Below are 23,037 nucleotides of genomic sequence, written 5' to 3' on the forward strand. Positions count from 1 at the left end.
TTTTCGCTTTCCAGCAAAAGCCCGAGAAATGTTCTCCCAGGCAATTCCGATACCTGGATTTCATCGGGCAGTTCTCCACCGACATTCGCCACGTAGCTGGTAGGGAGAACGTCGTCACTGACGCACTGTCAAGGGTGGGGGAACTCGCAGAGCCTTTCAACTACGCAGATTTGACCGAGTCCCAGCAGCAAGACACGGAGCTGCATGCGTAGAGGTGCGGAGATATCAACAGCGGTCTGCGACTCGAGTGGGTACGTCCACCCGGCTCGGACACAGAGGTCATTTGTGACACGTCATCGCGAACCCCGCGGCCGTTCGTTACAAGACGTTTTAGACGAGCCGCATCTGACTCTGTGCACCGCCTAGCGCATCCAGGGGTTAAAGCGACGGTAAGGCTGGTAACAGAACGATTCGTGTGACCGTCTGTTAAAGCCGACTCCCGGATTTGGATGCGTAGCTGTATACAGTGCCAGCGTGCGAAGATAAGTGGGCATGTGTCCGCGTCGCCGGGAAGCTTCAATGTGTCATCCGGAAGGTTCGAGCATGTGCATATAGACATAGTACATCTCCCGGTTTCGGAGGGTTATAGGTACTGTTTGACATGTGTCGACCGATTCACGCGGTGGCCTGAGGCGTTGCCGATTAAGGCCTCGACCGTGGCACGGGCCTTTTACGACGGATGGATTTCCCGGTTCGGAACCCCGTTGCGTATAACAACGGACCATGGCAAAGAGTTCGAGTCATATTTGTTCAGGGTCTTGTCTCAGTTGACAGGGGCAGTACATTGGAGGACAACAGCCTATCATCCAGCAGCAAATGGATTGGTGGAAAGATTCCATCGACAATTTAAGGCAGCAATCCGCTGTCAGCAGAATGTTCGCTGGACGGAAGTTCTTCCCACCATTTTGCTGAGCATCCGCGCAGCCTAGAGGGATGACCTACAAGCCACCGCAGCCGAGCTGGTCTACAGCGAGACGCTGCGGCTACCAGGAGAATTCTTGACACCATCGGGCAGAGATTCGCAGTCGTCGACAAGGGATTTCATCGGAAGGCTGTGCGAATATTTCGCAGCCCTTACCCCGACACCTAGCAGCGATCATTCGTCGAGGCGTGTTTTCGTCTTCAAGGACCTTGCTATGGCGGAGTATGTGTTTCTGCGGAACGACACCGTCCGGGGGATCGTTCAGCCACCGTACGACGGATCATACAAAGTTCTCAACAGAGGGAATCGAACTTTTGCTCTGAGCATAAAAGGGAAGCCAGTCACGGTCACCATAGACCGTCTTAAGCCGGCGTACTTGCTGGCTGCAAACCCGGAACCGCCGACCGCACCTGAGAGAACGTGGCCAGCGCTACCTGAAGAAGACGAGGAGGTACTAGCACCCCCACCAATCGGGAGCTCGGGGCAGCCGCCCCGATTGACGTCATCATTGCGGGACCCACCGTCGCCACCCTCAACTCGAGCGCCTTTAGGAGGGCCGGCGTAGCCAATTTCTATTCTAACACCAGCAAATGCGGGCGTACGAAATACACGTTCCGGAAGAAGAGTGCGATTCCCCGACCGGTTGCAAGTTTCGTGATTGTGTCAATCACTGGCAGGGGAGTGATGTGGCGGCGACAAGCCGGCGCCACGTCCCTGTCAATTGTTTAGTTTAAGATTGGAATGCGTCTGAATGAATGAGCGACTGTTAGCGTGATGTATGATGTCGGCAGGATGTTTCGAAGAGCGCATCGAGTATCGCGTAAGGGTACGAGTGGCTAGTTTAGAGTGAGAGTGAATCCGTGAGAGAGAAAAAGAATGAGTGTTGGGAGTGCGTGAGCGTGTGTGAGATTATAAGAAGGTTTCAAATGGGGTGTGACAGACAGAACGAAGTGAACAGCGAGAACAGTTACGCGGGCGTTGCGAATTTGTACGGCGTTCAATAAAACCGAGTTCTGATTGAGATTCGGATGTTGAATATACCCACTCCTAATAACCAGTCACCTCCACAGTTTTTATAAGAGCAAAATATGCTATATTTTTTTTTTCATTTAATTTTAATTGTCTCTCACGTGAATTTTAAGATAATAAAAATCTTAATACGCTTGAAGTAATATTATTTGTTACATTTACGTGTAATTTTGTACATATGCACTGTAAATATACAGTTCTCACTGTTGAGGCTTTCGGGTGTAAGCCGTGTCCTTTTGGAATTATTTTCCCGTTTCGCCAGCATTGCAGCTAGCTTTATCAAGGGGTCAGGAGACACACCGATACAGGTAACTAACTTTTGTTAAATTTAAATAAATTAGCTATGGAACACAGAAATCGCTCGGACAATGCTCACCATCAACAAGCAGGTATTCGGACTCCTTTACAAGCAGGTGTAAAACTATTCTTACGGCGAGACATTATCGTTATTCTAACAATTCCTTGATAACTGATCGACGAAATTATTTCAAAAAGGAAGACCCATTGAGCAGAAACCTAATGGACTTTTTTAATACTAGGTATGTACTATAACTTGAATGCATTGTCATTTCAAAAGCGATTTCCACGACCGTGCGGTCTCTTTGGTAGGGGTCCGGATCTGAAGAATCCGTGGAATGCGTAATCAAATATAAAACATCGCCCAGGCAATCCGACATCCTATAAGGACAAAGTGGACAAAAATAACCTAAACCAGACATAAAACCATATGATACCAATGCGCACTTCGACTTTCATCGATTAATATATCGATGTAAACTGTAAACGACTAACACCGTAGCCTCGCTATGTAGCTGACGAAAGTAACATTTCAAAGATCTATTTACGTGTTCCTATGTTCACTCTATGATTTGTTTACAAACAGCAACTACTTACATAGATTGGATGAAGTACATCCAATATATCGTTAAAGTACCTATTCAAATACGTCAAAATTATCTAGAGACGCAGTAGCGTCTCGACGCCAAGTACATGAAGAAGAACACCCTGTATATATACATATGTCGACTATCGCTGACGTGTATCTTTACAAGAGAATCAGCATTTCCAACCTTACCAGAAACTTATTTCGTTAATATCTCATTACACGGGCAATATTTTCTAAATTTAAAAGCATTTTTCTTATGTAAACAGCATCTGAGCTTTCCAATAAGACCAAATTCAATAAAATCGGTCAACCTACGACAGAGATATCGTAATATCATGTCATGGATCAGTCGAAAATTGTATGACTTTCTTCTGATTCTTCTCATGATTCTTCTTATGATTCTTCTTATAATTCTTCTTATGATTCTTCTTCTAATTCTTCTTATGATTCTTCTTACGATTCTTCTTATGATTCTTCTTATGATTCTTATTCTTCAGGCAAATTTTCGTCAACATAATACGTACACGCACATTCAGCCAAAAGGAACTAACTCGTGTTTCGTTTGACGACTCTCGAGAACATTCGATATACGCGTTACACGCAACCCATTCAGCCAAAACGAATTAACACGTTTCGTTCGTCGACTCTCGGGATCACTCGGCAGGGCTCGGCGGCCGTCATTGGATAGAGAACATGCCAAGTGCCGAATGACATTTCAAACGCACCGGCATGGCAGGGAGGTTATCTGTAATAGAAGGTTATAGAACGGAAAAGCATCTTCATTCGCATAAATTTCTGAAAATTTGTGCCATACTTGTGCGAAGTATGTTGTAACAAATTGCAGCCAGAATTCTCATTTAAAACATTATCATTTCATTGTTTAAACTCCTTTCAGCTTGTAATTAACTGGTTGATAAATTTCTCTTTTATAATGAAATCGAAATTCCAAATATTGATATAATAAATATTCGAAGAAAAATTACGATAGAAATGTATGGTTATTACAACAAATATAATTATACAAGTACTACTATCAGTATAAATTGTGTTGTGCCTCTTGCATTGCCCAAGAGGTTAAAAAAATCATTTGAATTTCAAGACATAATAAAACATAATTTTACAGGATGGATAAATTTGATAGATCCTTGCAATAATTGTGATAGTTCAAATACAAAAATAATGAAGAAAGTCAATTTAACTGCTTCGAAACAAATTCTTATTGCAAAATTACTTTTATTCGATCGCAATAGTAGTGGAACAACAAAAGTGGAAAATTTCTACATCAAAGCAATACCTACTACTAAAATACAAATGGGAAATCACTGTTATAATCTTAAGGCAGCGATTTTCCACCATGGTAAAAGTATTGCCGATGGTCATTACACGAGTATGGTAAGGGGTAAGGACACAACGTGGGTATCCGTTGATGATTTACGAGTAGAAAAGCAAGCTTGGCCATGAAATGTTAAAAATGCATACATATTTTACTTCGAAAGGTGTTAATTGTGGTTGTTATTACTAAACTGCGGATGTTTATGCACGATAAATATGTAAAAAAGATTTTGTATATTTTACTGTATAAAGTATAATATTATAAGTTATTTGAAGTCATTCCCTATGCAAATTATCTTTGTAAAAAGAAGTGAGATCCTATCAAAAAACTTCAAAATGGTAAAAAAATTACGCCAAGTACATGAAAACGTCGGTACTGTGTCACAAAAAGATGTGAAATCGAAATGAGCTGCAAGTACATAAAGGTGCTTTCCAGCAATGTGCAAAGGCGACACTATGTAACATAATGTTCGATTCGGTGCTTTCCAAGTACGCTTAAGATGACACATCTATGCACAGCTAAAATGCTGTGTTCGACTTGGCGTGGCCAGACAAGGTATTATTAGATCATTAACAACATACCTTCTCTCGCTGGCTTTCGGATAATTTGTGAATTTAAAACTCTGATAATATGACTAGATTTTCATTGCTGCATTTTAAAATATTTCTAAGGCCATTTATCGACATCAATACCTTGCCTTTCACAGACGTGCAACTGACTCATCAATTTAAATAAAGTTTTAACACATTGTGTGTACTTTCATTAGTTTGCAATTTCTAAATAATTCTTATTCATCGACACCTTAACCTTGCCTGGCCACGCCAAGTGAAACACAGCATTTTAGCTGTGCATAGATGTGTCATCTTAAACGTAGTTGGAAAGCACCGAATCGTACATTACGTTACATAGTGTAGCCTTTGCACATTGCTGGAAAGCACCTGTATGTATTTGCAGCTCATTTCGATTTGACATCCTTTTGTGATACGTTTTGGCGTAATTTTTTTACTATTTCGAAGTTTTTTGTTAGGTCAAGTTTTACATGTGCTTAATTTCTTAACGGATGAATTCCTAGACTCTTCCTAGACTCTAGGAATTCATCCTAGCGTTAAGAGTGATATTTTTGGACTCAATTCGTCTAATACGTTATAGTACTATATTCTTATGAATATATAAAGAAGGTCAATAATTTTGAGTGCGCAAAAGTAAAGTTTAGCCATTAGTAGTACTCTGACAGGTAATTATAATGAAAAAGGAGCCCCTCTACCGATTTCGGTGTTCTTGATATATGTTATCAAAGTCAACATTCTGAACAACTTTACCTTATACATGTACTTGCCGCTCGGCTTTAGTTTTTAAGATATACTGAAGAATATTTTCAACTACATATTGTCCTTTGAGCATTTGAAATAAGTTTACGATAGGTGTGGTACACACTTATCTTGATTCTTACGATTAGTTACCTTCAACTTAGGGACACAAGGAATAAATCGGGGGCGTTCGAAAAAATGATGTACAGAGTCAGCTCGGATGATCCTGACTATGATTATGACATACAGGATGTCTCAGAACTGCTGCTACAAGTGGAAAGCGAGTGATTCTACATGAAAAGATAAGACGAAAATATAGAATAAAAATTTCTGATACCACGTTTCATTTTCAGGAAAATTGTAGAGGTATCGCAGGAAGATAGATACATAAAGAGAGTATTTCATTTTTAAACTTAATCCCTCAATCTAAAGGGGCTACTTAAAGGGGCTAGCTGATTAAGCAGATCAAAAGTACTCCCAAACCAAATTCGACTTGTGATGAGTCATTCGGTAGCTTATCACAAAAAACTAGTTTGTGCCAATTTTCAACTCTCTATCTCAACCGGAGGAGTAGTAATGGGGGTAAATAGAAAATCACGTTTTTTGATAATTACTCGTATAATATTGAATAAAAAATTCGACAAAAATTCAGAGATATTTCAGACATTAGGGTATATATTGTAAAATTTCTTGAGATTTTTAAATCGATAATTGAAGGCGTGAAAAATAAAAAACGCAAAATGTTTCAAAAAACGCGAATTTCGCATTGAAGCAATCGCGGAACTACAATCATATTTTTGCTGTAAATACATATTATTGTTGCTAGTATCCCTTCGTTTTTTTGAAATTTTTCGGTTTGGTGCGTCATAATCAAAAAAATCAGAAACCGACGGTTTTGTCGTTTCTTTCGCATCAGAGTAACATATACGTTGAATATTTGTATATTCGTTAAAACACAAGTGTCTTGTGCAATGTTCAATGCTTTAGCACTCAGAAAAATAATATAAGAATTGCAGAAAATAAATGAACTTATCCGATGAAAACTATTGTCGACGGTATATTCTTAACAGCATTAGTGATGCAGCAACAGAGCGTCTGCCTGCTGAACCGTTACATACTTTTTAACCACAGTTTCGAGCCCTGTAGTAATAGTTAATAAGTAACGAATAATTAAACGAGTGCTGAAAAATGTGATTATTATAGAAAAGTGTTATTGGCTGAGTGTGTTAGTATATCTAGGAGTGAAATGATCCTTAAAGCTAGATATTGAAGCTGTGGTAATCACCTATGACATATATTTTTCAAAGAGAGAGGGACAGAGGGAGAGATTGATTTAAAAGAACACTAGAATTAACAGCAAAATATACAATTCCGATTGTAATTTGTTCATAATTTATGTGATAAGAGTTGAAGTGACAATACATGTAATAAGAAAGGCGGAATCGTGAGAAGTATTCAAGAATTATTTTTATAGATACTTCAAATTAAAATATTTCGAAATGTTTTCAAAAAACATTTAAAAGTAAATTTTGATCGTTATTACATGGTTAGGAATTGAAAAGAAACATATAATAATGAGTATAAAAAACGATAAGCCCACAAGAGAGGCTCGAAGCTGCAGATAAAAGGTATGGAAGTACCGGCGTAGCAGGCAGATACTGTCGCTGTGCCATTCACTCCGTTAGGAATCTAACATCGATACTTCGAAACATACGTTAGTCGGCATTAGTTTTCATCGGATAAGTTCATTTATTTTCTGCAATTCTTATATTATTTTTCTGAGTGCTAAAGCATTGAACATTGCACAAAACACTTGTCTTTTAAAGAATGTACGAAAATTCAACGTATATGTTACTCTGACGCGAAAGAAACGACAAAACCATCAGTTTCTGACTTTTTTACTATGGCGCAACAAACCGAAAAATTTGAAAAAAAATCAGGGATACCAGCAACGATAATATGTATTTACAGCAAAAATATGATTGTAGTTCCGCGATTGCTTCAATACGAAATTCGCGTTTTTTGAAACTTTTTGCGTTTTTTTATTTTTCACGCCTTCAATTATCGATTTAAAAATCTCAAGAAATTTTACAATATATACCTTAGTGTTTGAAATCTCTCTGAATTTTTGTCGAATTTTTTATTCAATATTGTACGAATAATTATCAAAAAACGTGATTTTCTATTTACCCCCATTACTACCCCTCCGGTTGAGATAGGGGGTTGAAAATTGGCAAAAAATAGTTTTTTGTGATAAGCTATCGAATGACTCATCACAAGTCGAATTTTGTTTCGGGGTACGCTTGATTTCCTTATTCGGCTAGTCTATTTACTCCGTCGGTCTGTTCTGATCAGTTGGTCTTTAAAGACTGCCTTTGTTCTTATCTTTAGATTTCGTTTCCCCCGCGATATCTATGTCCTTATTTACGTTCCGGGCTCTTAAAAGTGCTCGGAGCCGCCAACATACACCTTCTCACTCAAGCTTCTGAATGAGACTTCCAAATTGATTTTAAATTTTGATCGAGTTCAAGTGTACCGAACTACAGTTTTAGGCGTTTGAGGCGTAAACAGAGACAAAGAAATGTTTCTAGCGTATCGTAGAAACAAATGTTTTCCTTACTTGGTATAACTTTCAAGCAACCAAAATTATACATCTGTACGCTTGCACCCGACCATAATTCAAACTCAATTTTCTAGAAAATGAAGAACAATATTAAAAAAGTTTATTGTATATTTTCGACTTATTTTTTCATGTAGAACCAATCCCCTTCCGCTTTTACTACTAGTTCTGGGTCACCCACTAGGTTGTTAAGGACACTCTCCTAAGTAACCCCAAGAGGTTTTAACCGTCGCTCATAATTCGTTGAAATTATTTCTAACATTAAACTTCGACCCAATCCTTCTATTAGAGCCGTACTATGTGAAGTAGCTGCCCTAACAAGAGTGCACTTTTAGTTCTGTTTAAAAAGTTCAGCTTTGTTTATGGATTTTCGTTATGTTCAGGATTAAAAACGTCATTCTCTAAAAGATCTCCAATTTATTTCTCGAACCTATTCTACAAAATATACGAAATTTAAAACACCATTTTACTAAATACGGTCGTTTGAAAAATGTTCTGTCTTTAAGCGTTAATAACCTTTTAAGGAATAATGAGCGACAGCTAAAACTTCTTGAAGGTTACTCAGGAAAGAATCTTTGATAACATATGTCAAGAGCGAGGTCCTCTAAGCTGTCTCCCCTATACTGCTAGAGTTTGTATTGAATAGACAGAAACACACAATGCTGCAAACTCTTTCTATCGAACGCAAAATCGGACTCTCGCAGTGTTACTGTTTTTCGTTTAGAATGGCTAGTACTAAAGTTGGCGGTGATATTACTTATAGATGTATAAAAGGTGTGCCGTTGCCCATAGCTCCGGGCCCTGGTTAATGAATCTGGAAATAAGAAGGAGCATATGGTTTCCTTGCGAAACACGTGCTGAGAGACGCCTCCTAGAGGAAAATACCGTGAATTCGAAATGTCACCAGTTTCGGATGACGCCGTGCAGAGCGCACGCAGTGTTTCAGAACCGTAACAGGAACCTGAAGGACGCCGAGGCCGTCTCCGTCTCTTGGTTGCGCATTTTCGAAATTCAGGCGCCATATCAGTACTAGATGGTACAAGGGCCCTCCACCCTCGGAGTTGAGGGACTTGCTGCTTCCGTGGAGGACCAAAGAAACCAGGAGAAATCTGCCGAATACGAGCCCAGGGATAGTCCCGTGACGCTGCCCTTCTGAGAGGCTCAAGAGGAAGGCAAGAGCCATAGGAAGTCCTGAGAAAGCTTCCACGATGCCAAGAAAATACGGATCGTCATCGGAGAAGAGTGTCTTGCCCTGGGAAACCCGCTTCCCGTAGATGTGCCTGGACCATAGCAAGTACGGCGTGCAATTGCCGCTTGCGGGGGATGGTCGTGCCACGAATTGGAAGGGGGGGGGGGGGGGGGGGGGGGAGTGCCTTAGTAAACTTCCGACCATATGCGATTATCTACCGTTGCAGTGACGTACTGCACGGCCTGTTAATCGTTATAATAAACACCTGTCGAACATATGCATCATGTCGTTTTTGTCTTGACGTGAAAACTAACATCTTCTCAGTATTTCCGATCTACGACCTGTACTTTCCTACGAACTAGCCGGTTCTACCGCCGTTCCTGCGCTGCAAGTGGCCGTAAGTTCTCGAATTTTTCATTAGTTGGCACGAAAAGTGCCTGGCGCCCATCCGGTCAGCGGTCCCTATTGCCGAACGACTTGCAGGGCGGACACGGCGAGGTTATCAAGCATCCCTGCCTCGAGCACACGGCAGCTCGACGCGGGGGGAAAAGCGTGATAAAGTTACCCAGTAATATCGACTCTTTCATTCAATTATACTACCTAATTAAAACATTCGTATTTTTATATTAATGAAAGTATTTCTAAATACAGTATTATCAATGAATGTTATTAATGGTTAAAACAATTGATACAAGTACACAGAAACTTAAAATTACGTAGTAAGTGTTACAATCGTACGATATTAATTCGGTTAAGAAATTGTGAGATAAAATGACACATAAAATGCGAGAAAAGTAATCAAACATGAAAAACATTTGTAAATATATTTCTAAAATGCCGGGAAGAAGATCGAAGTAAAATATTTAGAAATTTAATTCCTAAATTACTTTAATATTTAGAAATATTTAGTAGTATATTCAGTAATTTTCATACTATCTTGTTAACAATAAATAAAATTCTATGATAAAATTAATGTTTATTTAGAGAGATTTCCATTAAAATAAGAGCATTAACATTTCAATCAAGTTCCACTAACCGTAACTGTATAATTATACAGGGTGTTTGTTAACATGTGGGACCCACTTCGAGAGCTGATTGTATTCTAACGATCTAGATCGTTGTATATGGAATATTCACAGATACAGCGGTTTACCTGTGAACAGGGAGTAGGATTTACGGCGTACGGTCAAGAATTGAATATCATAGACTAGGATTCCTCTTTCTCTAGGATTTTAACATATAACAAAATTTATTGATTCTAAAAGCTATACAACTAATATCTAACGTATACTAAACGTAACTGCTTTTAATCTTATGATCAATTAAGTCTTTTTAATTATTAGGGAAAGTACAATAGGCTAATTATCACTTCACTGAATAGCATCGATAACTATCAGCGTTTACGTATCGACAACTTTTGAGCTGGTTAAAGCTGCTTCGATGTGGAGTAATCAAGGAACTGGTTCTAGCTGCCTCGGCGTGTTAATCAAAGACCTGATTAAAGCTGCCTCGATGTGGAGGAACCAAGGAGCTGGTTCAAGCTGCCTCGGCGTGTTAATCAAGGGTCTGGCTAAAGCTACCTTGATGTGGAGGAACCAAGGAGTTGGTTAAAGCTGTCTCGGCGTGGTTTAGGATCACTAGGACTATTTGTATTTTGAATGAGTACCAAAACCTTGAACTCTACCTCTGAATCCCGATCGAACTGCTGCCGCTGGCGATACGGTAATTATACTCGGGACTTGCCTTTTTCTTTAAAAGAGGTCGAACAGAGAATTTGTTCTGTTTATAAAATTCATTATATTTCATAAACGAAGACAGATAATACATGTGTTTATATGATTTCTTTTTATTGTTGATAGGCATACTATTGACTTCCGAAGTGGGTCCCACATGTTATAAAACAGCCTGTATATATTTATTATAAAAATATCCGTTATCTTATATCATATTAAATACCAAAATAGTAAAATCCCAACAACAATATTAAAGTTTTATATACCCACCCTTTTTCGTTGCCTGCTTGATTATTGTTAATGACCGCTCCGTTAATTACATTATTATTGACCATATTTGAGGTACTTGTCTGTCGTAGCGTTTGGCGTGTACCCAAAAGAGAAGTCCACTGCCTCATGACTTCTTCACTTTGACCTTCAAGCTCAGAGAGAATAGTGGCATCATCCATATCTTGTAATGGTATGTTTGATACTACCCTAAAATATACAATTTTTAAAACGTTAAACTTTTCACATAATAAAACTACTGAGGCGATACGTTTCGGAATAACTACACGCAATTAATAACACCCAACTTATAAATAACAAGACTGATGTTGACAGTATATGATAATACATATATAGCCCTATTAAACCTATAATTATAATGTAATAGTGCTACAACTTGTTATATGCGCAAATAAAGAGGGGATACAGTAATCGGACAGTAGACTGTAGTTGGTACTCGTACCCTATGTAGATTAACAGAACTAAACGGTAGTACAGTAATATTCTAATCAGGATCTGCCGTTCAGATTTAGATATGAGTGTGAAGGAATACTGAAATATATAACTGTAAATCGATAATGTCATATATCAATATTATCAAATATCAACAGTACATATTATGTGAGCGACATCTTATATTGGGTGTGAGAATGAGTGTGATTGTAATCACAGACCTATGTAACATACTAGACCGCTAGCTTCTGTTTGTGAGGTATCTCAATTTTTATGTGCTATATATACCGAACTTGGTACGTGTATTAAAGCGCATGCGCGGCGAAAAAATGTAAAAAGAAGCACTAAAATTTGAACGTCCAGTCAAGTACGTATTTATACTAAACATCAATTTTTTGTAACCTGGTAAAATATTGGATGAAAATAATACTTATTACAGATAATGTCATTTTTTATCGCAAAAGAAATAAAATGGTTTTTATTGGAATGCAAATAACAGTACATGTATATATAACACAATAAAAATAATGTAAAACTTTACAATTCATACAAATTATAATACCAACATCAAATAGTTTCATCGTTCTAAAGTTCATTATTTAGATCACCAACTTCCTTGTGATGTTGAAGCATGCATAACCTGTTGTAACCATATATGTAATAAATACTGTTTGATACACTTGTACATGTAACATATTTATAATACATATCAATAAATATTGTTAATGACATTACATGTATTTGTGGCAGAATTTGACCTTTTGCACTCTGAGGTTCCGAACTTCTATTCATTTTGCCCCCTTACAGGAAACAGCTGAAGGCAAGGGGTTAAATTCTGTTACGATCTTTGGATAAATTTTCTGAAGGGATTGTATCTAGCTTGTGTCCGTTCACTTTTGCTACTGGAATATTCTAAAAATTGGTAGAGTCAAAATCTTTTGCACAAATTATATTCTATGCACTTAATAGTCGGTCTTTTCTATTCACTGCTGCGATCCAAGCTGACAATAATTATAGTTCATTTAACAAAAGTCTGAAGATCTTCCAATTTAAGAAGTTAGGTGTCAAATAAATTTTAACATAAAACATGTTTTGTACAATTTCAAAATAATATAATACTCACTGGAAAAAACCAATTACGGAACTTTTAGTTTTTACGCTACCGCAGAGATCAATTGCACATTTGATACGCATAATTATACGAATAACTTGTACTATACGCTGACAAAAACCGAAGTTGATCGACACTTCAATCAGCTTCAATGTGACCAAGATTAAAATGAGCGCCACGTAGAGAAGTATATAACACATATTATGTAAGTTTGTATAGGTACCTATCTACTTATGTGTGTATGGGTAGGTACTTATATACTTGCACCTTCTCATCGTGCATGCGCCAGTTTAGTACATACTTTTTACATACATTCGCCTGCAGTTATACGTGGGGACTTCAAACATTTTCAAATATACTGTACAGACAGTTCCATTGATTCTGTCAGAACTAGATACAAGGGATACAGGGAATTTCGAACAAGCTTATGCGGATTTGTTAGGAACATATTTCTGGAAACCTCGCTCAGGCACCGCCAGTGTCTAAATCCACAGCTGGCGGAGCCGCTTATTTGACGTATAAACTGACATACCGACATTCTGTTTCAATTAGTGCTGGAATCGTTAAGGGGGAATTCCTGAGGTGATTCTAAATAACCTTTTCCTTTGTAAAAATGTCCTCTGAAGTTTGTCAACATTAATGTTATTACTGAAAAACATCCACCAACTAGAAAGCGCGGATAGCGAGCGCTCAGCCGACCAGTGATGGTGCACAAGATACGCGTAGCGTTTGCTCTCGCTGTGCTCGAGCCTTACACAAGAAACTCAAGGTCTCTACGTTATTGCTTAATGTTTCTTAAACTATTGGATGAAAAAAATCAGGGACACGTTAGCTGCCGCGGTACAAGTTATGGAATTTCTTCAAATTTTTAAATGTTATGGATATTTGTCCCACATTTAAAATGCGCGCGATAATAGAGGCGCAAGAGGCGTATGCGAACGCAGCGCTAATAGTTTTCGTTCTGTACAATATGTTTTATGCGTACAAACGCGCGTGGTCGCATTGTTTAAACCAAAGAATATAATGTTTAATTTTACACAAAACTTTATTTATTTTTTCATAATTCCAACAAAATTAATTACCCATGTTGTAAAAAATAAAAAGCGAGAGAAAAAAATTGAAAAAATGTCGATTTTGTATTGTAGCAACAGTGGAATAACAATCATATTAATTCAGCAGATAAATATCACTAATACTATTGTTCTCAATTTCTTCATATTTTTTTTTTCAATTTGATACACCACAGTAAAAAAATAAAACGCAATATTTGTGTAGTTTCTACGAATTCTATACTATTGTTATGTGTATTAAAACATTGGAAACCATGTAAAAATGTTTGTTTCCTAAAAAATGTAAAACTGACCCGTAAGTATCATACGTTGCAAAATGTAATCCGTAAAAACTACGTAACCAGTGATTTTTATTTCTTTAACTATGGCGCACTAAACCAAAAAGGACCAAAAAATTCTAGACAAGAGTATTACATCCAGTCTTCATCTTGTCCCCTTTTTCGGTGTCAATCAGCAAGAAATGCTGATGCATTTCAGAGTATGTAACTAAGCATGCGAACGATTGCAATCAATTTAATCGAGGTAATTCGGCAAACCGATGTGTAAGCGTTCTCCTTTTTGATGTTATAACCCAAAAAGGAATCATATAATAACAATAACCGTCAGGGTGCACCAGAAGTGGCACAAGAAATAGAAGTGAAACAGAAGTGAAAGAGAAGCAAAAGAGAAGTTGAATAGGGTCAAGGATCAAAGCGAATCTCTGATCACAACTCGCGCGAGAGTTCTAACATTATAACAACGAGCGCGTATTGTAACATTTAACCGAAAACCGCGTAAGAGTCATAAGGTATCGCGAGCGTACTCCACGAAATTCGAATTCGCTTTCCTAGACCGCATCGAGTGAATCCGCAAAGTTCGAAATAGGAAAGTGCATGCGACAAGGAAACCGCGTCGAGAAGCAACCAGAAGCGACCAGCGGTTCGTTAACTTACAAGGTAGCAGCGTTGAGACTGTACAGACAGTAAGAAAGAATTGGTATGTAATTCATAACTTATTAAATATATGAAACTGACAAATCTAAGCATAATTTATCAGCCTACTTCCCCTTTCTTCCTTCCTCTACACATTTATAAGATAAAGTTTAATCAAGGTGTGTGTCGTGTTTTTTATCAATTAAACGTAGATATAAACCATAAACAGTATTATATTTATTAACCAGTATTGCTAAGTGATGTTATTACTATGGTATAAGTGTATATTAGCATTTTTAAGTGAGTAGCACACAACGCAGAGGTTATCTCAATCACGCCATATTCTGTACTGTCCATTAGGTTAGGTGCACCATCACCAAACAAGAAGGTGGCGAGCCTCTCGGCGTGTCGAAGTACATAACAGTGTGGTTTAGTACTTTAAAGGGACAAGAACCCTAAGGTAGGTCTCCGCCGCTCAAAACGACCGCCTGTCTAGTTAGGACGTAACAAGAGGATGAGTAGACATGCAATTGTTACCGTTGAAACTCTCACATTCGGCAAAGAATTCACCTGCTGCTTGAACACTTGTTCCACTGGGTCACGCTGCCAATCCCGGTTGTTTAGAGATAAAGCAGTGGTAGTGTAGGACCTGTTGACGGCAGATATATGCGGCGCCACAGAAATATACCTTACGTTTATAACACTACGCGGATTAAAGGAGTACTTGACCTCCTAACTACTGACAACAAAAAAACGCACCGAATTAAAAATCCCACGGTACTGAATTATTTTGAAATGAAATAGTTCCTATGTTTAAAAACAATATGGCCTTAACATGTGACGGTCGGTTCGGGTACTTTTTGTGGTACATCCGTTCCGCGGCTTTCACATTGCCTTGGCACTCTGCGGCAAAAAAAAAGGAAACGGTTGTATCCTTCGGCGGCAGAAATCATGATCGATACTGATGATTTTGTCTGAAGATTCTTACCTCCTGCCCTCACACCGCTCTAGGTACGACTTCTTAGGGGTATCACTTCGTCAAAATACTTAAATTCGATCTGCCAGTTGACATGACCGAGGGAGGGTCTTCTTCGGTCAGACTTTTTTCGTGGAAATGGTAGTCTCTTCTTCAGGCCGAAAAAGTCACAGACAAATTCAAGGGGAAAAGAAAGGCATATCGAATTAGTGTAGAAAACGGTAACGGGTATCTCGCAGATGTGGCAGTTTATGACCATAGGTATTGCCTTGCAAGTTCGAGCGAACCATCGGTACTCGAGACCGAAGGTCGCGTCGCGATCTCCCCTACATACCTTTCGATGCATTGGAACAGCAGGAATATGGAAGTTCCCATTGTAAAAATATGAATTGAGGAAAGATTCTCAACGTTAAACATTTGGTCAATAGATGTCTTCCACAGACAAACTCCTCGATAAGGAGAAAATACATCAACTGTATTCTCATTCTTTAGTTATTTCGATATCAGAATTCTGCAACCGACATACATTTTATTACGGTACACACATAGTGACCATCCGATGTCCGTTTAAACCATCACACGAATGTAATTATGTTTTTAAATATTTTAATGTAACGAAATTGAAAAAATAGGTACATATTAGTTGAAATATTATGAAGGAACATGATAGGAAAAAATAATTTATTTAAAATGTTTATCAGTTATTTCCACCGTCTTCGACACCACTGTAACGTCCCTAAACCGATGCTATGTTGTTCACGGAAGAGCGGCTTTCCAATGGACGAAAAGGTGGGGGTTCGTGTGGCGTGCGGTTAAGGAGTTGAAATCCAAGGCTTATATCTTTCTTAACAATAATTTATTCAATAATACTTATTCTAATCCTAACGTTGATAACTATTCTAATCTGGTTAAATAAAATCATAAGCTGATATGAAGTTATATTATGTGTGATTATCTATATGTGAGGTTATATTATAATTATCTATCAATTATCTCAATAATGCAAGAGTTATGCAAATACGAAATACAGTATGTCCCACGAAATCCTGGACAGTCGATTATTTGCTAATCTACTAAAGATACGAAAAAAGTTTTTATATGAAATTGAATGGCAAGAGGGGGCTGATTTATTGGCCGTAACATTTTTTTTTAATCATTATTGTTTACAGAGATATGAAAGTTAAGTTTGGTTTTTTAAATGGGATTATATATATTTTTTTTTATCAATAGATAGTACGTTTCAAGACGAATTCAGCAAACATTAATGTATACACCTTTTTTCAAATAGTTTTTAAGATATTACGCGTAAAAGTTTACTGATTTTCGGTGGAAGATTTAGGCCTGCCGTTCCTACCACAGTCTCTTCGTATCAGTTTCAAGAGGCACGGTTTAACACGTTCGACGCGCGACAGGGTAGATCTATCGAGTTGAGCCCGTTTCCCCGGAGAATTATTGACCCGGCGGTGCTGCCACGCGCTAGCATACAATCGAACAAACCTTTTTCGACCATTTTTTTACCCCCGCACGCAACGTGTTAACCCGTAGCATCTTAAGTGTGGTCGAGAGTCGAGACTCCCTACTGTGCTTCCTGGTCTCGCAGATTTTCTTCCACCGAAAATCAGTAAACTTTTACGCGTAATATCTTAAAAACTATTTGAAAAAAGGTGTATACATTAATGTTTGCTGAATTCGTCTTGAAACGTACTATCTATTGATAAAAAAAAATATATATAATCCCATTTAAAAAACCAAACTTAACTTTCATATCTCTGTAAACAATAATGATTAAAAAAAAATGTTACGGCCAATAAATCAGCCCCCTCTTGCCATTCAATTTCATATAAAAACTTTTTTCGTATCTTTAATAGGTTAGCAAATAATCGACTGTCCAGGATTTCGTGGGACATACTGTATATTTCGTTGAACGAGAGTTAGGTTATGTGATTATTTATATTATTCGCGGTAGAGGATCCTCTATACAAGGTGAAATGTATTGTGTGTGTGTGTGTGTGCAATAGATCTTGTCTCGTATGCCCTGGTCGCTGCCAAAGTTATAGGTGGCTATAACCTCAGAGCGGTCTCAAAGTTCCATGAAACATATAATCATTGCCTTAATTGCCTAAGCATCTGTAAGCCCTTCGTTGTCTTTTCTACATCAGTCGCTACCTTCGAGAAAAGACTCTTCAGGAGCGGTCTTAGAAATGCGTCCGACTAGGAATGGCTTCTAGCGCTTGTTGGCAGGCGATTCGTCTGCTTCTGGCGAGCACGAACTCTATATTAAAGGAGCATCAACTACTATTTGCTAGAACGGTCGCTACCTCTGAAGGAGCGACCCCGATCTTTTAGTATATCAGCTTCCTCCAAGATATCGCCCGTACTGCACTTAACAGGAATCGTCGTAGTGCACCTGTCATAAGGTTACTTCAGACTGAACCTGTAAAGGAGCATCAAATACTCTTGATCGCTGAAAAACGGTCGCTACCTCTAGAGGAGCGGTCTCGATCTCACTGGACGAGTATATCAGCTGCCTTCAAGATCTTCCTCTGTTCGGAACCCGTTGCCAGAAAGAAGTGTGTCTACTGCTGCTTTCGCAGCTCCTTATATACCCGCTAGTCGGAGTTAGCGCATGCGTAATGTCTGACTTTCTAATGGCGGTCTTATTCTAATCGTGAATGAAATCGGACGATATACGTTGTTTTTATGTTAACATATAATTGAAACTTATAATATATGGTATAAAAATAAGGTACAAAAATATTAATTAGTGTTAGGATAATAGAATACGCAATAATATAATAATAAAGTATTAGAAAGATACAAATATAGAGAGAGATGATGATAGGTAGAGAGAGATAGCAATAGATAGAGAGAGATAGACATGAATAGAGTGAGAGGGAAGACCGCGAGTCGTTACGTCAGCAATAACATGGTCTAATTCCCCTTGTTTTGCACGCAGGGACTACATCATATTTCAATTTTATCGAAACTCCAAGCATGAACGGCCAAAAGTGGTCAACTCCGATTCGAATAGTCTATCTGTGCATTTCTTAATCCCTTACAGGCTTTGCAGGTTTCTCACCATATGCATAGCAGAAATTTGTTTTACTGTTCAGAAACGTTATTTCCGCTTTATTACCTTCAGGACAGTGGAGTTATTTTTTTACATGTTGTAAACTATTTCGAGAATCTTTTGTCCAGAAATCAGAGAAGGTATTGACCTTTCGCCCTTCTCTCTCCATCATTCAACAGCTCTTAAGTTAAACAGTGACCAGTAGGAAACGTAAAGCTGATACTCAACCAATAGAATTTCTGAGAGAATTCGTTGGGAAGCTCTTTCTTCTCTTTCCATGAAATCGTGACATGCCGTCCCACTATTTACGAAAGAACGCGGCTTACCGAAAAAATAGGCATAAACAGAAATGTCGAAGCAGATCACATGGAAAAACGTGTTCCCATAGAAAAAAGTACTGTCTGCAATTTTTGTATGGTTTTCGGCCGCCAAAGACGTTTTAAAGACATTGTAAAACTAAGTTTAGGTGTCAATAATTTAGCGTATGTGTAAGTAGCTAAGTATACATGTACATAATTTAGCGTACATGTAGTCAGAAATATTAACGTGCAAAATGTATTCCAATGCCGAATATTAGGACATGCTTGTCGTATACGCGCAGTGTAACTGCAATGTTTCCGGTGCAGTATAGGAATACAACAAAAAATGCTCATGAGAGAGTGAAACGTATTAGTCAGACTATCCCACTGCAGGAATACCTAGAACTGGACGATCTACTGAAAATAAAGATCTCATCCTTCAGTATGTTGATGTGAATCTATATAGAAGTGTGAGACAAATTGAACAGATACATACAGTTTCAAAATCAACCACCCACTGAATATTGCAAGAAGATGGTCAACGACCTTATCGTATTCACCGAGTACAAGATTCATTGCCAACGGATAAGCCACAAAAATTAAGGTTCTGCTGGTGGCTATTAAATAAATACACTCAAGATGAAAACATTATAAAACATATCTTATATATGGATGAAAGTACCCTTTTGAGAGCCGGTATATTCAATAAACGAAATGAATATACATGGAACCATGAAACTCCCCACGGAACGAGAAGCCTGTCTTTCCAGCATCACTGAACAATTAACGTGTGGGCTGGAATGATTGGAGATCAAATTTCAGGGCCATTTTTTTTATCTTCCCGATAAACAACTGCAACCTATATAGAATTTTTGCAGGCTAATTTACCAAGCATACTGGAGGATATGCCGTTAGGGACGAGGTATGAAATAATCCTTCAACAGGATAGTGCACCAGCCCATTTTGGGGAAAATGTGAGGGGATTTTTAAACAACACATATGAAAATCGATGGGTAGGTCTATCAAAACCAATCTCTTGACCTCCTCGATTTCCCAACTCACACCACTTGATTTCTGTTTATGGGAATTTATTAAACAAAAAGTTTATTCGACGCCAGTAGAGAGTGAAGACACTCTACGGCAAAAGATAATTAGTGCCGACCATACAGTTAGTACAGATGGAGTATGCGAACGTGTCCATCAATCACTAATAAAATGATGTCAAAAATGTGTCGAAAACAATTGGGACGTATTTGAACATTTACTGTGAACAAACATTATTAATAAGACAAAAGATAAGTGCAGTCGATGGTACAATGTGAGTGAATGTCTATCTACGTGTGGTTCTTATGTGTCGTGCGTGCAAGTTCGGCCGCGTGCTCAGCAGTCTGGGATTCAAACAGCGCGCCCCGGAAGTTGACTCCCCAATTTTTAACTGATTATATCTCGGAAACGGAGCTTCGGATTTAAGAACGATAAAGGTTTTTCTATTTACTTTTTCATAATAAACTTGCATGTTTCGGCTTTTTCCATCATTTTAGGACACCCTATTGAATTCAACGTGTTCAAACACTGAAACAAAACCACCGTGCCGCTCGAAAAGATTTTTGCCGTCGAGTGCTGCGTAAAAAAAAACCGTAAACTTTGCTTCTTGGAACGTATACTATTTACTGATGAATACAGTTTTTCTAGTTGTAACATTATTAATCTTCAAAATACGAGAATCTGGGATCACAGAAATCCTCATAAAATGATCGGGAGATTTAAGTAAAGTCGTTTTTCCATCAACGTGTAGAGTAGAATCATTGGAAAAAACATTATTCGTCCTATTTATTTACCCACACATTTGACAAGTGCAACGTGTTTGCTCTTCTTATGAATTTTTAAGCATACTACGTCAAATTATACCACTGCACAAACTCCACTCGATCTGCTTTATGCATCATAGTACACCACGTACTATATGGAAATGTTTGGAACATGGTGGATAGGACGCAGATCTGATCCACATGTATGACCTCCTTGATCACCAAATATGATGCCACTAGACTTCACTCTCTGAGTAGCACTCAAAGAAGTAGTTTACAGTGTGGGTCGGAGATTCAAATCAGTTACAGTATTAAAGCAACGCACTGAAGACACCTTTAGTCGTTTAAAATCGTAACCTAATATTGACGAAAAAATTTATAGAAATATTCAAATACGATTACGGAATTGTTTGAAATACAATTTAAATTAATTGCACAACATGAGCATAAGCGATAATTTTTTCTTCTTTCCGTTAATGCAGGCGTAAACAATCTGTACCCTAATGTATGGAAACATGCAATACTAATTCTTGATCACCAAAGTAATGATTCAATCCTAAGACGTAGCCTTCTTCCACTACGTTTTACTATAGCCTGGTGTATTTGTCGAGCTGAAGAACATCTTCCTTCCGATTATTCGGAAGTCAAAGATAATTTCGCCTTCACTATTGTGGGGTGTTTCGCGTAACGGCGAAGGCCTAGGTAGACGCGGACGGTTTTATGACGGGGACACTTGGAACGCAGATGGTTCGCAGGTGATGGCCTGCAGAACCGTGCCCCGTGTTACTAGAGTTGGGTTTTTCCAAATCCATTGTCCATTTTGAGAATGAGAGTGAGAGAGAAAGAGAGAAAGAAAGAGAGAGAGAAAGTGTGTGCATGGAGACTAGGGTGATTGGAGCCGGAAGAGAAGTCAGAGTAGAGACAAACATCGAGAAGAACGGTTCAGCGTAGTTTTGGTGTGGAATCGCGTAGTAGTGCAATACAATAGTTAGATTTAGAATACTTAGTTTAAGTTAGTCTAGTTTGTTTCGTTTTAATAAATACATTTACACGGACTTGTTTTCGCTAAACCTTAATTAATCCCACACTATTTTTAACAGATCTCCACCAACCCGAAGGGATAGAATCCCTCTATTATAGTTGTGACATATAATTTTGAAACACAATGTACAAAGCTGTCTTAATAGAAATTTTATTAAACCTATTAAGTAATAACTTCTAGAAACAGAAGTTATTTTCTATAAGTACAATACTGCACGGTATGCCTTAAACAGAAACAGAACCTCACGCGAGAAGACAACTGCTGCCGCAAACGGCACATTGAACTGCATAACCACCAGGTACATGCAAATAGCGGTGACGATTCCTCCTTTCTTTCGTCTGTCACACACCCCTTTCATCCGAAAGGATCCATCCTACAGATCATATACGTTGTGACGCGGCACAAGTGCCAATCACAAAGCCGAACCCTTCCTGGGGCAAAAGAGGCCTTTAATGCGCACCATCGGGAGTCTAACGCATTACTAACATCTCTTTTACGCTCAAGGTACCAAGGTTATCTCGGCGGCCTAGATGCGAGCATTGGCTAGAGACAGGAGCTAGACAACAACGGGATCACTAAAGCGGTTTCTTGCGGCGGATCTTCGGAATCGGGGAGCGTCCAGGCTACCAGCCGCTCCAGGGTCCTTCCACCCGGCGAGTGACGCGATGCATAAATTGGGAGGCTGTCGTGGCCCATCGAGCCGCCTCAGGGAGGACGCACAATGAGAGGGCTGCACCACGGATGTACGAGGACGCACGGATGTCTGGGAACCAGCCGACGTGCGCGAGGTTAGCCACCTCGCTTCGCATTCCGGGAAGATGTCCTCACCGCAGAGACGCAGGGACGCTGCTATGGGAGCCAGTTCATGGACAGATGATGGCAGCGAACCTCGGAAGTACAGCGTCTAATACTGCGTCTCGGATCGTCGCCGAAAGAAGAGTTCCAGATGGACTTAATGGGTCACTGTCAATCACCTGTAGTCATTTGAACGGCGTCGATAATTATTGGTCG

General features: G+C 38.8%; 1 protein-coding gene across 20 annotated transcripts in view; it reads right to left on the reverse strand.

The window, feature by feature from the left end:
- LOC143189077 (uncharacterized) overlaps nucleotides 1-23,037 on the reverse strand; it is a 407,881-nt gene that overhangs the window by 278,058 nt on the left and 106,786 nt on the right. For 19 of the 20 annotated variants that reach the window (XR_013001548.1, XR_013001610.1, XR_013001625.1 and 16 more), the window contains one exon: nucleotides 11,290-11,496. The exons of the other annotated variant lie outside the window; for it this stretch is intronic. Coding sequence is in view for 15 of the 19 variants with exons in the window: in XM_076375138.1 (XP_076231253.1) it covers nucleotides 11,290-11,496 (207 nt within the window). In the remaining 4 variants the exon portion in view is untranslated. The remainder of the gene's footprint in view (nucleotides 1-11,289; nucleotides 11,497-23,037) is intronic. 20 annotated transcript variants of the gene reach the window in all.

Source organism: Calliopsis andreniformis, chromosome 1 (assembly GCF_051401765.1).
Source record: "Calliopsis andreniformis isolate RMS-2024a chromosome 1, iyCalAndr_principal, whole genome shotgun sequence".
Lineage (NCBI taxonomy): Eukaryota > Metazoa > Arthropoda > Insecta > Hymenoptera > Andrenidae > Calliopsis > Calliopsis andreniformis.